Source organism: Engystomops pustulosus, chromosome 2, assembly GCF_040894005.1.
Source record: "Engystomops pustulosus chromosome 2, aEngPut4.maternal, whole genome shotgun sequence".
NCBI classification, from domain to species: domain Eukaryota; kingdom Metazoa; phylum Chordata; class Amphibia; order Anura; family Leptodactylidae; genus Engystomops; species Engystomops pustulosus.
In genome coordinates this window covers 117,898,470-117,918,516 of record NC_092412.1, presented here as the reverse complement: position 1 = coordinate 117,918,516, position 20,047 = coordinate 117,898,470, and the positions used below count along the sequence as shown (strand labels likewise).

General features: G+C 43.2%; 2 protein-coding genes across 3 annotated transcripts in view; one reads left to right on the top strand and one right to left on the bottom strand.

The window, feature by feature from the left end:
* Window positions 1–3,975, top strand: part of ANKFY1 (ankyrin repeat and FYVE domain containing 1) — a 68,273-nt gene extending 64,298 nt beyond the window's left edge. For both annotated transcript variants that reach the window (XM_072136142.1, XM_072136144.1), the window contains 4 exons: window positions 642–766; window positions 1,833–1,979; window positions 2,098–2,188; window positions 3,081–3,975. In XM_072136142.1, coding sequence (XP_071992243.1) covers window positions 642–766; window positions 1,833–1,979; window positions 2,098–2,188; window positions 3,081–3,213 — 496 coding nt within the window. In that variant the 3' untranslated portion in view covers window positions 3,214–3,975. The remainder of the gene's footprint in view (window positions 1–641; window positions 767–1,832; window positions 1,980–2,097; window positions 2,189–3,080) is intronic.
* A 2,530-nt stretch (window positions 3,976–6,505) lies between these two features.
* Window positions 6,506–15,207, bottom strand: CYB5D2 (cytochrome b5 domain containing 2). The gene is made up of 4 exons (XM_072136145.1): window positions 14,875–15,207; window positions 13,109–13,249; window positions 12,812–12,995; window positions 6,506–6,837 (listed from the first exon to the last, which is right to left on the bottom strand). Exons 1-4 carry the CDS (start codon window positions 15,149–15,151, stop codon window positions 6,624–6,626), a joined length of 816 nt encoding a protein of 271 aa, XP_071992246.1. The 5' UTR covers window positions 15,152–15,207; the 3' UTR covers window positions 6,506–6,623.
* Window positions 15,208–20,047: the final 4,840 nt, after the last annotated feature.

Genomic DNA, 20,047 nt, shown 5'->3' with positions numbered 1-20,047 from the left:
TGTCTCTCCCTGTCGGGAGAGCTTCATAATAAATGGGTGAGGTGACAACCCAGGATGGAGCGGGCGGGTTGGAATGTGGCAGGAGTGCTCCACCACGAAGCACTGCGAATCAGATTTGGAAAGTGGTCCTTTAAAAGTTTCTCCACAAAGTATTCTGCTTGGGCCTCTTCAGCTCTTTGAGGGAGCCCAAATATTTTTACATTGTTGCGAATTTCTGCATCCTCAACCAACTTTTTTTTTAACTTACTATACCAGGGTCTGCATACTTTGTTCACTAGCATGGGCCGATATACTCCACCTGAGTTCTTCTGTCCCCTATCTTATCGATGTTGCACCTCAAGATGTCGATGTCGCCTTGAATGTGATCATTTTCATGGTGAGAGTTGTCCTCCAGGCAGTAATGGTAGCCATTATCTTTCAGTATCTGGGTTAGCAGGAAGCGCCTGACTTATTTGGGCGTCAGAGGAGTCTTTTAGCTGCAGCTTTTCATTTTTTTGGTTTCCGTTGCACTCTCCTAACATGGAGAGTGCGGCAAAAACCACTGATGCAGGTGTGAACTTGGCCTAACTCTTGGCCACTGTGAATTTCTACAATTTAACTATTTATCTTTGCCTACCAAGTAATATTTTTTGTTTTGGCAGGGGCCAGTCGCCAATGCACATTTTGGGCCATTATGGAAAAGAAAATGCAGCTGCTATCTTTGAGCTCTTCTTGGAGTGTATGCCAGAATACCCACTTGATACACCAGATTCAGAAGGCAACACAGGTGACTGCTTTTTTAGTTATAGGTCATATCCACAATTTTGGATGTAGGCGTCGCCATTTATAAGTAGGCTGTTACAGTCTTGCAGAAATCGATGATGTTTTATAGTATTGGTTGCCATTACTATCTGACCCCAATTCTGGAAAGCGGCAAGTAAACCTACAGGTAAATGCTCTCTGTATGAAATTACACAATGTAATATAATATGTATAAAATAATATAGGGTAGGATGATGCTTCGAAACTGTGTAAGTGTACTCACTGCACTCTCCAACCCACCGTCCCTCCCCCTCCCTGGGGCTTGTTCCATTGCGTGTAATTACCAGAATCCTGAACTGATGGATCGGTGGGTGTGAGGAGAGGAGAGAGTGAAGTCTATTTCTCTGCTTAACACTCACTGTTACTGTCCCTGCTTCTATAGACACTATTGCTCTCCTCACCACCCACCCACTCAAAGCAGAAGCTGGTGCTTGATACAGTCCACTGTCTGCAGGAGTGTAAGATCAGGGGAACTGTGTGACTAGTCCGAAGAGTGCATTATATGTTCATGTGCATGCGGCCTCATTTATGTGAACAGGGTGGCATTTACTTTTGTTGGGCTGCTGGGACAGTGACCATACACAACTGCATTGTATTTTTTTTCTCCTTTACGGCAAAGTATCATTTTAGTATTGAGTATTGTGATACTGCACTTAGTTTCGAAATTCTAAACTCTGGTATTTGGGAAAATCTAATCTACTTGAAGAATTGGTTTGCTGAAAATATCTATACAGGCATTCAGGGACTTGTTGGAAATGTAACATATTTGCGCTGTATTGTGCTGAAAGTCACTGAGGTATTTTGTACAAAATCTAGATTACACTTAGGCTATATTCACACTGCCGTTGCCCGCCCGTACCGTGATGGATTGAGGCAGTTACATGCTTACTCAGTTGAGGGAGTTACCTCAGCAGAACTGGAAATGGTTGATAACATGAGAAAATCTATTTTTCTTACCAGTTTTGAAAATATATGGTATATAGTAATATTATCTCAACTTTTCTTTCTAACGTCACAACTTAATTTTTTAGTTCTTCTCCTGGCTTATATGAAAGGAAATGCCAATCTCTGCCGGGCCATTGTAAAAGCTGGTGCCAGACTCGGGGTGAACAACAATCAAGGGATCAACATATTTAACTATCAAGTTGCAACAAAACAGCTTCTCTTTAGACTTCTAGGCAAGTTGTACTTAATATGCATAAAGTGTCTACTAATGTAATTTAAATGTTATCAGTTTTATTGTACATTCTGTGCACATTTACCGGAGTTTCTTTTTTTTTTTTTTTTTTTGCTCAGACATGTTAACCCAGGAGCCTCCATGGTGCGATGGTTCAAATTGCTATGAGTGTGCTGCAAAGTTTGGAGTTACAACCCGAAAGCACCACTGGTAAGATGGGTCACTTCTCACAAATACATAAAACACATTCTGGGTTGTCTGGTTAAAAAAATATATACTGTATACTCGTGTGTGTATGTAGCACCTCACCTCGGCTTATACACAAGTCAATAAAAAAAATAAACTTACAGACCTGCCCTCTGGCGTCCCCGATGCTCGGCGCGGCTCCTCTTCTTTCTTCTCCTTGCTGTATTAGCCGGCAGAGACATGTCCACGTGATCTGCTGGCTGGCGCACACTATGATGCTGCAGTGTCGCTGCTGAAGACGTCATAGTGTGGACCGAAGGCGAGTATGTAAGTTTTTTTTTTTTAATGTGCGGGCTGGCTGGCATGCTATATACTACTGGGGGCTGGTATGCTATATACTACAGTAGGCTGGCTATATACTGTGGTAGGCTTTGACCAATGCATTTCCCACCCTCGGCTTATACTCGAGTCAATAGGTTTTCCCAGTATTTGGTGGTAAGATTAGGGGTCTCAGCTTATACTCGAGTGTATATATAAGATGGTTACGTTGAATGAGTATGTAAGTCAGAACAGATGATCTGTTCAGATGAACAGAACAAAAAATCTACTTCTCTAACATCCTTATAACTCTCCAAACTCTGAATTTCATGCTGCATTTCTTGTGACTCCAATTCTATTAGAATAATCTCTCATGTTTAGTAAAAGCACTTTCCATAAATGACTCCTTCTTAATTGCCTGAACCACCTCCTGTGGTGGCTGGAGTTGAAGTATTAAAGAGCAGCAACCCAAGACCTGAGAGCTGTAGCACGGAACCCTAAAGAAAACCCCAAAAATTACATTGTCTCGCATTGTTTACATAGCCTTGTTCATTTGCCGAATGGTCAAGTTCATATTTTCGTTCTCTTTTACTTACAGCCGTCATTGTGGCCGACTCCTGTGTCATAAGTGCTCAACAAAGGAGATTCCCATCATCAAGTTTGATTTGAATAAACCAGTTCGAGTTTGCAACATATGCTTTGATGTTTTGACTCTTGGTGGAGTGTCTTAGTACACATGGTGACATACTCTTGTTACATGAAGAAGGCCAGCTTAATAGGCTGTTGGGTTGAGCTGAAGATGCTTGCACTTCATCATGGAGAAAGGACCATATGATGGCATATTTCAGTAAAACAATATGATTGTACATGCATAGGCTTTGCTAGATACTAACTGGACTCCTTTTTAAGTCAAGTGTAAAATATGTCCTAGTTTGGGGAGATACAACGTTGATCTGACTACATAGTATGGTCTGAAGATCAACGCTTCATATCCACAGTTTCTTCCTCTTGGTCTTCAACAGCTTTTCAGAATACCACTCATTTACATGATCTTAAAATAATGTCTTCTGCCTGTAAAATGTGTGCTGTGTCCCCATAAACTGTGGATGAATATACAAGAACTTTTTTGTATTACAGGGTTCAGTTTTGAGGGAAGCCAATAAAAATAGTGGCCTTAAAATATAAGCTTTATAACCAACATTATAGATAAGTCTTTCTAGCATCTTCAACATTAAGTCTGCCCATATCGTACAGAAACACATTGTTCTTGCCCACCGATCAAAGGCCTCTATTGTTTTATCATTACTTGTAGTGATAATTTAATTGTACTTCTCAAAACATTTGCACATTGTTTTCTTGTTTCTATCTAATTCCAGGTATTCCCATGTAATAGATTTTACACTTCTGAAATTCTTTGAACACTAACATGTCATAAGAAAAAGATGTTGAGCCTAATCATTTGTTATACAAATTAAATATCCACGCTACATGGACAGGATGTATGTTTTCTTTTTTAGAGAAAAAAATGGCATATTAGTATTGGATCTCTCTCATGAAATGTTAAAAACAGGATTGGCAAGCATGGTTTCTGTGTTTTATACTCAGTATACTGGTTTGTGACCCTTTTTATTTTCTAGGATACCTTACTGGTGCACAACAATTGGGGTAGCAAAGGGTCTAGTGTCTGCTTCCCTGGTACCTTAGGCCACTTAAGTGGTAATTAAGGGACACCTTTTGCATCACGGAACTAACAGAAAGGGTCAACAGAGTAGGGTATGAAAAGTATTTTCTAGAATTCCCTCTTTAATCCTGAAACTCACATTTAACTATAAAATATCACCTCCAAAGTCATGTGCACAGAAGCTGAGAATATTGCTGCCATCATATCCGGCAAAGAAGTAAAGCAGGCCCCAGACCTCCTTATCAACTTCTAGTCTCAATTCTCCCACATGCGCTAGTCATCTCTGCTTTGGGCCAGGGTGTATCCGGAGGGAGGACGGCTCAATGCACATGCACAAGAATTGAGACGTGACTGCGGCAGGCCTGGGAGGCGACAAGAAGCCAGGAGGCAAGGCTACAAGGAGATACGTAGGTGCGATTATGAAACATGCGGCCTTGACGGCTGGCGCCTGCTTGACTGCTGTGTCCAAAACCCAACCTCCCAGACTGGAAGAGTACCATGGATATTAGTTAATTTTTCTGGCTGCAGGCAGCGTTGGCCCTTTATAAAGACATGTCCTGCACGCGGGCAACTGGCCATGTAAGGTACTATTTGTAGTTCAATAGCGATTTGGCTGTTTACAGGTTCCCTTTAAGGTGATTCAATCAAGCAAGAGTCGTACACTCTGGCTTTGTTGCCCTTGTAAGTATTAAACGTGCGCAATGAAGTCGAGGTGTACTACATAGGCTTCATTGGCTCCCCACGCAGGCGCCAAAGCTTTTGTTATGAGCAGTTCAACAATATGTTGCCTGACATTTGTGAACTTCACTGAGGCTCCCATGGCTGTCACCCAGAATTTCTATTCCAGCCTGTCAGAGTCATGCAGTATTTGAAGAGAGTTAGTACCCCAAGTGCAAAATCTAACCACACATGACAGAAAATAGACTCCACTCTGACACAGATCCAAGGAAACATGCAGCTGTGTGTATGAGCCCATAGAAATAAATAGGTTTGTGTTCTAAAGTATCCTCTGAATAAAAGGACATCTACCACCAGATCACTCTTATGCATGCACATTACCTCTAGGGCAGTGTTTCTCAACCTTTCTAATGCTGTGACCCCGCAATACAGTTCCTCATGCTGTGGTGACCCCAAACCATGCAACTCACAGTAAAAACACAGTAAAATTGCGGCTCCGATGGCTATAGGTGACCCCCGATTTTGGTCGTTCGACCCCCGCTGGGGTCCCGACCCACAGGTTGAGAACCACTGCTCTAGGGGATGATGGAACCATTTCCAGTTCACACCAGGGCTCCCGTATTGCTGTGAAAACGACAATTATGTTAATAAGCCTCACGTAATCTGAGTGCTGTATTAACTCAGTCTCTCCATAATTATGCACGCCTCCCGACTGCTTAATATTCAGTGCTTGGTCTCCTTGTGCAGCCATACTAGTAATCTGCGACCTGCACAAGGGACATGGCTGACGTCACCGGCTGTCCTAGAATAGCAAGCCGGACGGAAGGATTAATACTAAGCAGCCAGGAGGCGTGCCTAATTATTCAGCCATGAGGCTCTCAGGTGACGTGAGCCTGAGTGCCTCAGGCTAATTTACTTCTTTTTATAAAGTTGTTTTCTCCGCAATAACGGAGCGCTGATGTGAGCTGGAAATGGTGCCATCATCCCCTAGAGCAGTGATGGCAAACCTTTTCGACGCCAAGTGCCCAAACTGCATCCAAAAGCCACATATTTTTTGCAGAGTGCCGATACGACAATTTAAATAACTCCCTGCTCTGTTACATGATTAAATTGTATAGGCACCTGAAGACCCCAATACAGTAGAAAGAAGGAGAAAAAGCTTTGGTTATCATCGTAGCTTCCTTCTAGGGTCCTGGGCTGCCTGGGACTGCAAGAGTCCTCTCTGGCGAAGTCTGTGCTGGGGTAACAGCGTGGGTGCCCATAGAGAGGGCTCTGAGTGCCACCTCTGACACCCGTGCCATAGGTTTGCCACCACTGCCCTAGAGGTAATGAGTATGCATAACAGGACAGTCTACCACCAGTTATATGGTGGTAGATGTCTTTTAGCATGTTTTTTTTTTTTTTTTCAATCTAACTATTATTAATTACATGAAAGGAGTCTCTGCCCACTCCCGTGCTATGCTACAGTCCATGCAATGTTCAAAATAAAGAAAGTTCTGATGCCTGTGATACGTGACGCATAGATCCCCAGAGGCAGATTTCACTGCTGCTGAGAAACTATCACAATTTGACATCTAAAGATAGAGACAGGAAATAAAAGATGAACACAATAAATTCCATAAAGTGTCTCTTTAATAAATAACTTATGATGATCATGATCACAATTTTAGTAAGACTCTTTAATGGTTACTGTTCCTTATGTTCTTCACTGAAGAATCCATCTTTAGCACTTAATATGCCAGGAGTGCCAGCCTGTTGTGTTCAAGTAAATAAATATCTGCTTTATTCTTTAAGCAAGCACCAGTCAAACAAGGGGTTGCAGTCTTTATATTCCTTTAGGGAAGGATTGTCTAGATCTCCACGGTTGTCATGTACTTCAGACTCTGGATTTTCTGATGAAGGACCAGTGGCCCTGACACATACACATCGATAGCCATCAAATCCAGCTAGATACAGTTTTCTAGGGACACCAACCCAATCTCTTTGAATTCCACCACTACATAGATAAAAACAAAATGAGTCAGTGGTGTTAGATGGGACAGTTATTTTACATATGCAGATAATCCTGCATATTGGTGACATGCCAGGTAAACATTTCACACATTATAAAGTACATGTCATAATTTCTTGTGAATGGAGAGGACATAGAAGCTGAGAACACAACATAAAGGGCAGGTGTCTGCTTTATAATATGTTGCAAACCTGCCATTAACTGTCAAAATCAGTGCCGGCAACAATAGCAGAAGCTAAAAGGAACCTGTCAGCTCGTTTTGGCACATTATACCAACTACAGGTCCTTATAGACCTGTGGTTTAGTGTCCCAAATCACTGTTACATTTTCTGTTTATATTCACTGAGAGATGAGTCCAATAAGGTAGGTCAATGAAGCACTTTATGGCTTGCAGGTAATGCACATGGGCAATGAAGCTCAGGTGCACTATACCAGCTTTACTGGCTCACCATGCAGGCAAGGCAAGTAATATACCTTTGTTGTGAGCAGTCAAACTAATCTTTTTTTTCACTATTATTTCAGGCCCCCTAGGGTACTTGAACTCTAGGGGGTCTGATCACTATATTGCAATACAACTGTTTTGCAGCATATTGAGAATATAATGCCAAAATACTATGGGAGCCTATTACAGGCTCCGCTTAGGGTTGCACAATGCATCGAAATCTCGGTACTTGTACAATACTTTCAAAGCCAGAACGGTACAATATCAGGTTTCTGTTACATGCAGTACTGAATGACTTCCACAGACTCTACAGACTCTTTCTATCTGTCTGCAGAGCAGACAGGGGCAGGGAATTCTTTTGAGAGATGTGTTGGGTTAGCGGCGGAACAGGGACCACATCATCAGGGAATATCACCATCTGTCCATATATGGTCTCTACATCTCTCCCAGGGCTTCCCAAGAGCAGACGTTAGCGGCAGAGCAGGGACCACGTCATCAGGGTAATATAATCATGTGTCCATATATGGTGTCTACATCTCCTAGGGCAGTGATGGCGAACCTTTTAGAGACCGAGTGCCCAAACTACAACCGAAATCCACGTATTTACCGTGAAGTGCCAACATGAAATTTTAAGCAGTACCTTATTGCTACCTGTTCTTTCACATCTTTCAATTGTATTGGCGGTCTGAGGCCACCAGTTAAAAGAAGGAGGGCAAATTCAGATTATCATTGTAGCTTCTCTCCAGGGTCTCTCCATAAGGGAACAATGGTCGGGTCCAGCATGATGACCTCTAAAGATAATGCAGTTCTGTCAAAAACTCACTTTTCCCACAGTTCCAAACAGCCAACGAAGTGTCGAATAGCACTGAGAGAGCAGCATCCCTTAATTTGCCTGGGACTGCAGGAAGATTGGAAGTGTTTGGTGAACTCTGTCCTTGGGTGATGGCCTAAGTGCCCATAGAAAGAGCTCTGAGTGCCACCTCTGGCACCCATGTCATAGGTTCGCCATCACTGTCCTAGGGCTTCCCCAGAGCAGACATCGGGCAGGGAATCCTTTTGAGAGATGTGTCGGGTTAGTGTGGACCACGTCATCAGGGAGATATCACCATCTGTCCATATATGGTGTCTACACCTCCCAGGGATTCCCTAGACGCAAGGTCTCTATTTAAATCAATTAAATAATTTTTTGCCCAGCCCAGGATTTTAACCCACAACCTCCACACTCCACCTGCCATAGAGATACAGGACAGAGCCTCTATCCACTATGACTATGGGCTTAGTGGTTGTCTATGGGAGGATTTTATGTAACTAAAAGCTTCATTGTTAGACAGGCACTGGTATATTGAGAGGGATCTTCTCAGAGATTATTATTAATGATGATTGATATTGATATTGATGATTGATATTGATGATGATGATGATGGATATTGATCGTACGTCATGCGCTTTTTCACATATGCAAAAAAAGCTGATGGGTTTCTAATCTACTTCTTGCCCTAAACACCCTCGCACCCTAAACATTCAGATAATCCTTTTTTTCCTTTCTTAAAAGTATCGTGATTGGCAATACTTTTCTGGGTATCGTATCTCACTCAAAATTCTGGTATCTGTGCAACCCTTGCTCCGAGCTGTCATGACAACTGATCAGGGCCCTCTGATGACCTTAAAGGAAACCTACCACTTCTGAAGGTAGGTGTGAGATGTAAACACCGGGCACCAGCTCAGGGTGAGCTGGTGCCGGAGCTTACCTTAGCGAGTGTTTTAAACCGCTATATAGCGCCGAAGCTACCTCGCGGACGTAAATCAAAACACTCGCTAAGGTAAGCTCCGGCACCAGCTCACCCTGAGCTGGTGCCCGGTGTTTACATCTCACACCTACCTTCAGAAGTGGTAGGTTTCCTTTAAGGGGTTGTGTCACCATAGCAAATGGCTGTGATTGGGTCCGATGCAATGCTGGCGCCCCCTGTTAGTAGCTGTGTCCCGTCCTGAGCTACAGCTGATTTGGCCGAGTCTGCGCACAGGGAGTCAGCCAGCTGCTCTGCACTACAGATCACTCCAAGGGCTCACAGCTCCTCTGCACACTGAGAGATCACCTGACACACTGCAGCCAATAGGAAGTGAGAGAGGAGGAGGGGCAGAGATTGTGCTGTGATGGCCACTGCTTACCAACTTTACAGGTGCTTCCAGCAGCAGATACAAGAAAACAGCAGCCAGACATGACTATCTGCTGCTCAGAGGAGTCCTCCCCTAACATGGATCATAGCCCTCTCCTCCCCCCACCATTAGTCAGGTCACACAGGAGGCTGCAGAGATGAGACAAGTAACAGGCTGAGCTCTGACCTCTCCTAATGCAGTCCTCCTCCTGTACTCTCCACCATTCACTGTCCCTCCATGTTACACTGCTCTCCTGCAAAGGGGCCCCTGTCCCTGACTAGCAGGGAAGTAGCTAAAGATCAGTAACATGTGAGAAGCTATCACCTATTTATCTATGCATCCATGCATGTCAGCCTGACCGACCATGATGCTGTGAGAATACATATTACATGTGTACTACGTGCAGTGTAGTGTGCAGGGGGCGCCAGATTCAGGATTTCTGGCGCACATTCTTCATGAATCTGGTGCCCCCTGCACTGCTTTGACAGACTGCACCAACTTTTTTTGTGGTGCACTATTAACATGGGGCGTATGACACATTTCAATTGGACTTCTATTGGATCAGTAATTCAGGGACTATTTGAGCACAGCAGGTGGAAGGAGACTCTGAAGGCTGAGCGCTCTGTAGCACTGAGTTGTGCAATAACTGCCGCTGTCAGTGCTGTGCATGTGCCTGGCCCCTCCCACATCTGCTTCTGTGTGGAGCAGAATAGAGGCTGAACAAGCATCATAAAAACAAATAGAAAGGGATCTTTACTTCCAGGTAACCTTTACAAATAGATTTTTGAAATATTTTAACCTCTTTGACAGCTTTTTGCAGTCAATTGTTTCGTGGCATAACCCCTTTAAGCCTTTCCCTGCTGAGGACCTATTTCATACATTCTCACAGGGTGGTATCTGTATAGTCAGGACATGTTATACCCATAAATCTGGATCCCTATGTCACCTATAATATTCGGAGAATCTCCACTTTCATTTTATATCTAGGTGGCAGGGATCCCGAGATATTCACGGTTAAAGTGACAATTAACCCCTTAAGTACTAAACTTATTTTCACCCTTAGGACACAGCCCGATTTTGCATATCTGCCTGCGTCCCCATATGCAGTTATAACTTTGGAACGCTTTATCTTACCAAGTTTATTTTCAGATTTACTTCACATTAATGCTACATTTTAGTTGCAATATAGTGTACTAATTTGTAAAAAAAAGGAAATTTGGTAAAAATCTTGAAAAAAGTCGTATTTCTCTGATCTCTAAATGTTATACTCATCATACAGTTTGTCTTACCACCCAAATTGTTTTCTAACTAACAGTATCGGCACCCCCATACTCAGCGTGCGGGTGGTTGATCCCCAGATGAAGAGGTGGGTGCTTTAGATTTAAAACAGAAGCTGGGCTATCACATACAGCCAGCCGCCTGCACAGATTGTTGGGGAACGTCATGGTGACCCAAACAGAAGCTAACCATACTGTTCCCCAACATCACTGTGGCATTCCTGACATTCCCTGGAACCTAGAAGCACAATAAAAAATTTTAAAAAACCCTAAGATTCTAGGTGCCAGACTTATAACCTTCTGAAGGGCGCCCCCTTCCAGTGGCAGAATTATGGAGAAGGAGCGGGTGTGCACAGGAGCTTCTCATAGCTCACAAATAAATATTGACTTAATCTAAATTTGATCAGAGATAATGTTAAGACTAGGTTCACATTGAATCTTTTGTATATGCAAAGCGTACCCATGGACATATACTGTAGGATGAAGGCATAGTTGCGTCACATCCTAGCTACATCTTTCTATTCTGCTCTCTCTCCTGCTCAGCGACATATATACGCTCAGTGGAGGCAATAGAAGCCTATGGGGAGCGGATGCAACAATTCTTATTGATGTTGGGGTATATATAAATTTGCTCAATTTGACTTATTTTTATATCCTTACTTGTCCCTACTTATATCCCTCCGTGTTGATGTGAGTTTTAAGCAAAAATCTATGTTTTCTCGCATTTCAATGAATTTTTTAAAAATAATTTGTTAGTCTCAAAGCTGCATGATTGTGGCCAAGGCTGTCAACTTAATCAAGACAAATGCAATCACCAGGTTGTCTGCTTTCAAAAAATATATTGGTTTTAGAGGTGAGGTTTTAGTCTGTTTAATTGCTATATTTTGCAGGTTGTGACTGTCTGAAATGATTTTTTCATGTGAACATACGACTATGAGGTATCTATGAACTCTATTCATGTTCATTTATTACATTTAGGAGGTGTGAATCTAATTATTTTCTTTTTGGGGCACATTTTTTGCTATCAAAGTCCATTTTTATGCATTTTGTATAAAATTTTACACTTTGAATCAATATTGCATGAAGGTGCCTATGTCTATAAACTCCTTAATGCAATTTTTGGCTTTGGTACAATTCTTTATTCTGTAATTTTGGTTTTATCAAGGTTTGCCAAGATTGTAAAAATCCAGAAATGTCTGGCAGCGAAAGGGAGCACTTGACACCCGCTATGTATGGTGTGTACTGAGCCCCCGAGTCCTCCCCATACAGCCCGTCACTCCCAGTCGACTTTCATTATTGCGTTTTGTGTTTCTTAATGGCATCTGATGGCGCTATAAAGACAAATTTGGGGGTCATTTACTAAGGGCCCGATTCGCGTTTTCCCGACGTGTTACCCGAATATTTCCGATTTGCACAGATTTTCCCTGTATTGCTCCAGGATTTGGGCGCACGCGATCGGATTGTGGCGCATCGCGCCGACATGCGCGCGACGGAAATCTGAAATCGGAAAAACCACTGCATTTAAAAACGGAAAATGTGTCGCTTGGGACGCGCTTACCTTCACTTGGTCCGGGTCGGTGAATTTCAGGGCATCCGGATGATTTTCAGTGCAGCAGCGGCACCTGACGGCGGAGGAACTACCTTGATGAATCCCGGCCGAACCCAAATCCACCGCAGAGAACACGCCGCTGGATCACGAACGGACCGGGTAAGTAAATCTGCCCCATTATGTTTCCATTTAATATTTAGTGCAATGTTTTTTGAAACTAGAAAGAATTTTCAAATTCTGTAGAATAGCCATCAGTTTGACTGTGCGTTCCAAATGACACATAAAGACATCATTTTGTGAAATGTACCTTTTGAACACTTATTATTCACTGTGTTACAACATTGTGAAAAAACAATTCAGATGTTTTGACATGCGATTTTTGATACCCAACCAAATGCTGTAATACTACTGTAATGCGATACATGGTCATTTTACCTGTCCAAGGAACACTCATAAGCCTCCAGACTGAATTTGCTGCTAAAGTATTATTTTGCTGCTGTTCTTCTGATTTGTATTTGTTGGTAAATAGACACTTACCTATTTTTGGAACACCAGACTCTGCTGATACCGGAGCTAAATTCTGAGTTACATGGTGGGAACTGCTTATTCTCTTCATGTCTCTTCTCTTTTAACTTCAGTCCAACATCAATGGCTGCTAATGCATCTTCTAAAGCTTTTGTAGGATTTCCATATTCATCATAAAAGTGTCCTATGAGTTTACCTTAAATTAAGAGAACAACATATGGACCAGCGTTAGTCCCACTAAACAGTAGTATCAGTAGAAAGTTCATATTAGGGATGTTATTTAACATTAAAAACTTAATAAGAACGTACCAACTGCGACATAATTCTTCTGATAAAAGCTAAGCCAGTTGTTGAGATGTAGCATCTGTGAGGGCGACAGTTCAGACACATCATCTACAAGTCCACCTTCAGCGAAGTCACCAGTCACATAGGCCCGAGAGGCATCTCTTGCTGTCCAAAAAAGACAAATTCATTATATAAAGCTTAAGTGCAAATCACTGAAATGCATTCCTTTAAAGAGATCCTGTCAGGGTGATTTGGGACATTACTATACCCACAGGTCCTGTGAAAGCTTACAATCCCTGTGACTAGGTTTCCATGTTCAGCTTTAGGATGGAATTTTATGACGTATGGGTCATAAAGAAAAAAAAGATGGTACTACTTCTATTTCATTCAAGTGTCTCCTCATTTTGGCTCTAAAAACTACATCTATACAATTTAACAGGAGAAAAAAAAAGCCAAATTACCAAAAAAATAAAATATCTATTTTATTTAGACCATTAAAAAATATATATGATATGCAAATACAAGATGTCTTATAGTTGTCACAGTCAAGACATGTTCAAAGTGAACCCAGCTAAATCTACCGAGCACCAACACTGTGGACATCTTTACTGTATATATCTTTTTACATCATAGCACAAGTTACTACACAGTGTTTGAGTGAAACCGAGACCTATCTATGAACCCCACACATATCCAAATAACTTCTTTACAGACACATAGCATACATAAAGTAGGTCTTATCTATTTCTGATAGGCGGTTTAAAGCACAACAGGGAAAACCCTCAGGGGGTTGTTATGTGCTATATGACCTTCTATTCAACTAAACCCCAAGCATGTGGCTAGTTCTCAGTTGTGATGCTCTCCCAGCATACAGCCAGCTGGAGTGAGCACAATGAAGGACCTGGATCCATTGCGCATGCGCACCGTATCAAGGGTGGAGAGCCAACCTGAAAGTATCTCCACTCTCATCCAATTCGATGTAGAGACAAAAGAGTGATAGTGGTATACACCTAGCTAATCAAATTTCTTAAAACCAAGTGTTTGAATCCAATATAAGCCCTATCAGTCTGGAACATGCAATGAAGGAGATGTAACAACGTGGCACAGTCTCTGCCAGTGTAAAGAAACACTAGTTTTTTGCTGCACCCCATTTATCCCTATGATGTTAAATGCAAACACACTGTTTAAAACCTTGTAGAGTTGTTCTAAACTGTGCGCAAAGTCTAAAATATTTGGTGCATGGCTATTTTCCGCCCAACCATGCCACCATTTCCCACAGGCCATGCCCCCTTGGAAGTCAAAAAAGTGTTGAAAACAGGTCTAAAAGCCTTGATAAATGTGGCGGAAAGCATTTTATGTTTATTATAGTGACTGTACATTTTGAATTAATTAAATGGATATCCTTGACCGGGACTTTAATGGCACATTTACTGGTTATGCCCCATGGAGATTATGGAGATTAAAGCTGGGGAAAGGGGGCTCCAGTGCCCTTCTACATGCTCCGGGGGGGCATTATACTACTATGTGGTGGTCACTAATTGGCGCATTAAGTCGGGTAGTAGGTTGTGTGGCAATGCTGGGGGGGGGGGGGGAGTGTACACACTGAATCATCTGTCCATCCAACAAAAGTTAGGAAGTATCTGATGTGCGCATGTAGTCTGAAGACATTCTTACAAACTGGTGCCAGATGTGAGACTAATTCTACATCTGCCAGAGCCCATTATAAGTAAGTACCACTCGGATGGGTAACAGTAACATGCCCATGTGATCAGAGCCATAGGGACCTGTACCTGTAAAGAAGCTGTACGAGCCTCCAGGACCGTAGTGCTTCATCCCCTTCTGCACATCGAACACCTGCCCCAGCACAGCCAGGTACAAGCCAGGGCTGCCGTGCCCCCCATCATAGCTGGAGAGCTCCCCCTTACTCAGCAGCCTCCCTGCCTGCCCTCTGCACTGCTCGGGGAAGAGAGAGCTCAGCCCGGGGACCTCACACAGCGACCATGGATCCGAGCGCAGGACCAGCACTGCCGCCAGGCACAGAGCAGCGGCTGCCAGGTATCCGAACATGGGCACAGCAGAGGGCAATGCGGCTTCCGGCAGAAGGAGGAGACTGTCTTCCCTGGACACACAATACAGGCATTATCCATGTATATACTGCCCTCTAGTGGAAACTTTATAGATGACAGCCTATAAACTACAGGTTATACAGAATCTTTACAGGCATGAGAAATTACAGTCCAAAAACCATCATCGTTGAATCCAATAATAAAAATCTAGTACGTCTCAAAATTAGCTGAATGCAACCTCATATCAGGACAACACACCAGAAATTACTGGAAAAAAATGTGGATTTCTTCAGGTGTCTTTGATTTGGTTGGATAATTTTTAGGAGAATTTAAAGTCATATTGCCATGTTCTCCTTCATAACAGTTTCTGTGTGATTTGGAAAATATATCCAGGTGATTAGTAGTTCTGTCTAGGGTGAGGGCACTGTGACAATATTGGCTACAGTGGGGGCACTGTGACAAGTGGCTATTGTGGGGGATCTGTATGTATAATGGGTAGTGTCAGGATATAATTGTACAGGGGAACAACAACAAAAGTATTAAAGGGTTGCCCACTTTTCAATAAATCATTTCCATTAGACATGTCTCTACAAATATATGTACCTGTGTTTTGCCTCCTTTGAAAGCTTCAGTGTTTCCCTGTACTCACCATGCTGCCCTCTACATATACAAACAGCTGTCCCCTCTCTCACTGCTCTAGGTCACCCTCATGGTCTCATCTCACAGTTCATCCACACTGAAGGAGGCAAGATGAGGTGGGGAAGGGAGCAGGATGTCCTACTACATATACTCCTATTCAAAAATGCTCAGATATGTAAAAAAAGAAGCACAGAGGGTGCAAAAGTAAGTAGCAGGTAGTGACAGGAAGTGAGGCTCTTTATAATGAGCTGGATCATTACGCTCAGCTCACTATAAAGAACCATCTATTCTGGCTTCTGAAGTTAGCCAATTTTTTGGGTTAAAGAGGAAATAGGTTAAGTGAGCCATCAGAAGAGCAGACTCCTCTCATTTAGCTGATGGGTTCATGAACAACTATCACTAGTAGCAGGAAAGCTTAATCACTTGATGAACATTCAGGAATTATCCCCAAGGTAGTAAGGGCACACAGGAAACTTGTGTGAAAGAGTGGCCAACACCCTTGTGATAAGAAGGTAAAGGCTGGAGTCAGCCGGGGCCCAGAATACCGGAGTGGCTGGTGGTTGCGGCCTAGGCACATTGTGGTCACAGTGCTTGGTATGGGGAACGGAGGGCTGTCCTACAGCCTGGCAGGTCTCCAGAAGGTGGTGTGTGCTTCTGGATGAGTTGCGCAGGCTCACCAGATAGATCCTGAGAAGGGGAGGGCGCTATTCACAACCACCTTGCCTATGCATTGGCAGGGGAGTTGCATAAGTTTAAAGTGAGGAACCTAAGATCTGCAGAGATGAGTTTTGACTATACAGGTAGAAGAAGATGAAAGTGAACTCCTCTAAACAAGGACATCATCTGTGAGTCTGCAGATTTACAGTAAGGTTTTGTATTGCCCATGAGCTCATAAATTCTTCAGCATGTAATCTGTTTGGTGATATGCTACATGAATACTATTTGTAACTTATTTTACCTTTAGCGCTATAGTAGCAGTGCACAATCATACGTACAGCTATAGAAGGAGAGCAGAACCATATATTGCATTACTCTTGCTGTCAATAGTTAAAAAAAACAAGTTTTTTTTCACATATCAATAGCTTTTGGTCCACATGACAACTCTGTCCAATACTTTAATTACCTATGTTCAGAAGTTTCTTAGCAATTCTCCTCAGTTTAGCCTGTCTCTGCCTGTCTCCCCTGGCTGTGCTTATTATGTTGGTGAGACCTTATCTTGTTTACACAAGAAACAAGCTGGGGTGGAGGGGCTGCTTCTTCCTGCTCACTATGGAGGGAGGGGGAGGTCATGTAATGCTCTCTGTGTACAGCAGGAGAGCTATGTCTCTGCAAATCTGTGGATCCAGAAGAATAGTAAGGTACAAGATTACAACTCCCAACTTTTGGGCGAGAGAAAGAGGGACAAATAGTCCCTCCCCCATTTTTCTTAACCACACCCATTGCCCCACCCAAAAGCATAGTGTAATATTGACTTTAACCCCTTAAGGACGCAGGGTTTTTCGGCTCATTTCTCGCTCTCCAACTTCAAAAATCCATAACTTTTTCATTTTTACGTGTACAGACCTGTGTGAGGGCTTATTTTGTGCGTAACAAATTTTACTTTCCCGTAATTTTATTTATATTAACATGCCGTGTACTGCGAAGCTGAAAAAAAATTCCAAATGTGGAAAAATTGAAAAAAAAACGCACGTGCGTCACGTTCTTGTGGGCTCAGTTTTTACGACTTTCACTCTTCGCTCCAAATAACACGCCTACTTTATTCTTTGGTTCGGTGCGATCGCGGTGATACCAAATTTATACAGGTTTTATTGTGTTTTAATACATTTTCAAAAATTAAACGAATGTGTACAAAAAAGAAAAAAAATTTTTGCCATCTTCTGACGCTAATAACTTTTTCATACTTTGGCGCACGGAGCTGTTTGAGGTGTCAATTTTTGCGAAATGAGGCGATGTTTTCATTGCTACCATTTTGAGGTCTGTGTGACATTTTGATCATTTTTTATTTCATTTTTTATGTTATGTAAAAAGGTGTAAAAGTCGCATTTCGGACATTTGGGCGCCATTTCCCGCCTCGGAGGTCACCGCCGCCCATAACCGTTTTTATATTTTGATAGATCGGGCATTTTGGGACGCGGCGATACCTAATATGTTTGTGATTTTTACTGTTTATTATGTTTTATATCCGTTCTAGAGAAAGGGGGGTGATTTGAACTTTTAATATTTTATAAATTTTTTTTATTTTTTAAACTTTTTTTTTTTCACTATTTCTTAGACCATCTAGGGTACATTAACCCTAGATAGTCAGATCGCTCCTACCATATACTGCAATACTTCTGTATTGCAATATATGGCATTTTTGCAGGTCATACATTACAATGAGCCACTGGCTCATTGTAACGAACCAGCATAAGCCATGTAGCCTCGTGTCAAAAGAAGACCCGAGGCTACCATGGTAACCGATCGCCGCCCCCCGATGACGTTCGGGGGCGCGGCGATCGTAATAAAGATGGCGGCGCCCGCACGCCGCCGTCTTTTAAACGCCGCCGGCGACTTTGCCGACGCCGTTGAGAGGGTTAATAGCCGCGATCGGTGCAAGCACCGACCGCGGTTATTAGCGGTGGGGGTTTTCTGCAAAATGCAAAAACCCCCACCTTTGTATGAAGAGGACTCAGCCCGTGAGCCCTCTTCATACATCCCTTATACCTCTGCGCCGTAGAGCTACGGCGCAGAGCATTAAGGGGTTAATGGCCCCCGCATAGTATTGGACCCTTATTGAGGCCAACCTCCCTATGGACCCATATAATACCCCCTAATGCGACTCGACAACATATAAAACCCCTCTTTTTTCATCCTCCATTTGGTTTTTCACTTTAATTTATCTCCACAAACTTATACAAAATACTATCTGTACTCCTATCCCCACTCCTCGTCACTGTGACCTCCCGTCCTCCAACCTCCTCATACTGTGGCCTCCTCTTCCTGTGGCCCCTGGTCCTCCAGACTCACCTTCCTGTGGCCTCCTATCCTCCAGCCTCCTCTTCCTGTCCTCCAGCCTCCTCCTGTAGCCTCCTGTCCTCCAGCATCCTCCAGTCCTTCGGCCTCCTCCTGTGGCCTCCTGTCCCCCAGCCTCCTTCTGTAACCTACTGTCCTCTAGCCTCCTTATGTAGCCTCCTGTCATCCAGCCCCCTCCTGTCTTTCAGCCTCCTGTCCTCCAGCATACCCCTATCATCCAGCCTCCACCTGTGGCCTCCTGTCATCCAGCCTCCTCCTGTAGCCCCCTAAACTCCAGCCTCCTCCTGTCTTCCAGCCTCCTCCTCTGCCCCCCCCCCCGTACTCTAGCCTCCTCCTGTCCTTAAGCCTCCTCCTGTCCTGCAGCCTCCTCCTGTCCTCTTGGTTCTGGTGCTGTATTTACGTTCTCAACTTAGTTATAGCGCTGCATGTACAGTATGTGCTTAGCTGGGTTCTGGCGCTGTATTTTTTTCTACAAAACTCTGTTCTGGAGCTTTATTTAAATAGTGAGCCTTGTTCTGGGACCGTGTCTATGAATATAATTTAGTTATGGTGTTGTATTTATGGTATAAGCATGGTATTGTACTTTATTTAACTTGCTTTTGGTGTTGTATGTGTTCTAACTTCTGGATCTATTTGATTACAGGATGTTTAAGAGGACCTGTCATCCATATAAGTAAGCAGCTCCTGGTCACCCCTGTCACCCATATAAGTAAGCACTAAAGTAAGCAGCTCCTAGTGCTACAACACATGTAGCAGTGTTACACTGCTAGCATTTTGGGAAACCTCCGATAATGCTAGCAAACACTGCCGTGCAGTACAACAGAAACGCCAGACCGCGCTGAAAGCAGTCTGGCGTATTCATGAGGGGGCGGGATTAGGGGCAGTGACTGCCGCATCAAACTCAGCAGTCACTGCCAGCCTATGGAGTGGGAGAGGTGGTCTGGGGGAGAAGCAGCGCCTTGGACTGCCCCCTAATGAATACACCCGACCTCTTACAGTGCGTTTCTATTGTACAGCGCGGCAGTGTCTGCTAGCATTATCAGAGGTTTCCAATAAAGCTAGCGGTGTAACACTGCTACATCTGTTGTATCACTAGGAACTGCTTATTTTAGTAAGCAGCTCCAAGTGCCTTTTATATGGATGACCGGTCCTCTTTAAAGGGGCTTTAAATATTTTAATTGTTTATTAGAATAGGTATTATATTTCCTTTCTCGCATGTAAAGTCCTGCTTCCCTGAGCATATGTA